Raw genomic sequence first — 1,235 nt, 5'->3', positions numbered from 1 at the left:
GCCGGCGACCACAGCGCCCCGCCGCCTGCAGGCGCGGATCCCCGGCCCCACCCCTGCCTCCGCGCCCGCACCTGCCCGGCCGGCATCGTCGGTCCCCCAGCTTCAGCGCGAGGTCGCAGCTCCCCCTCTGCCTCCACGACCTCCGAGCTCTCCAGTCGCCACTGCGAGTGGTGTTCAGTTCCATAAACGAAGCCTCGCCGCCAGACCCCCTCTTCACACGGCTGTTCCTTCTGGAAGGATCCCCTCTAAGGGCCTCCTGCTCGCCGGGTCCCCGGCGGCGGCAGCTCTGGGAAGGAGTCGCCTTGACAGCCTCCGCCACGCGGACGCGGGCTGCACAGACCCTCCTTCCCCTCGTCCAGCTCGTGATTTTAATGTCTGATGTTTACTCATATCGGCTTAATCAGCCACTCCTGTCTTCATTATTCATTTTCTGTGGTCATTTTTATTATTGCTTTATTTATTTGACGCTGAGGGTAGAACCCAGGGTCTTGCACATGCTAGGCAAGTGCACTACCACTGAATAAACGCACAGCCCTGTAGTAATTTTTAGTTAAAGGTTTGTTGGATTTTGTTTTTGTTTTTGAGAGGGGGAACTCTGGTTGGTCTTGAACTCCCAGCCTCCAGAGTAGCCGGAATGACAGGGGCATGCCACAGCCCAGTTCAGTGGAACATACTATTAATGAAGAGAAGTTCCAAGTTGTAAGCCCTAAATAAAATATGTAAGTTCCAGATAATACTACAGTCTTTAGAATTTAGAGCCTTGCACTTTTAACAAGTACAGTAGTATTAGTGAGTCAGAACTTTGACCTCCCCATCTCTCCAGGAATACCTGGGTTGTTGTTTCATGAAAAAGACTTGCCTTTGTTGTGTTTGTACTTTTCTGTATCTCTGTTCCTTTCCCCACAACTGTGTAGCTCCAATATAAAATGGAAACAAGTGTATATATTTTATTATTTGTAGCTGCCGAGCATGTCACTATTCCATATTTTTAAAATTTTAAGTGTAGAGCCAGGTGTGGTGGGGCGCCTCTGGTAATCCTAGCACTTGGGAGGCTGAGGCAGGAGGATGGAAAATTCAAGGCCAGTCTAAGCTACACAGTGAAACCCTGTTTCAAAAGAAAAACACCCTTTTAAAACATATTTCATTCTAGGCTGGGGATATAGCTCAGTGGCACAAGAGCCTGCCTGGGAAGTGCAAGGTCCTGAGTTCAATTCCTAGTACCAAAAAAAAAAAAA

General features: G+C 49.5%; 1 protein-coding gene across 1 annotated transcript in view; it reads left to right on the top strand.

Moving 5' to 3' along the window:
- Kcp (kielin/chordin-like protein) overlaps positions 1-1,235 on the top strand; it is a gene marked incomplete in the record, with an annotated part of 56,846 nt that overhangs the window by 1,590 nt on the left and 54,021 nt on the right. The window contains 1 exon segment of the mRNA XM_013503259.1: positions 15-362. Coding sequence (XP_013358713.1) covers positions 15-362 — 348 coding nt within the window.

The sequence above is a fragment of the Chinchilla lanigera genome, unplaced genomic scaffold (genome assembly GCF_000276665.1).
Source record: "Chinchilla lanigera isolate Chin_1 unplaced genomic scaffold, ChiLan1.0 scaffold00078, whole genome shotgun sequence".
Classification (NCBI taxonomy): domain Eukaryota; kingdom Metazoa; phylum Chordata; class Mammalia; order Rodentia; family Chinchillidae; genus Chinchilla; species Chinchilla lanigera.
The sequence above is the reverse complement of the archived record's forward strand: the minus strand, read 5'-3'. Positions and strand labels throughout refer to the sequence as shown.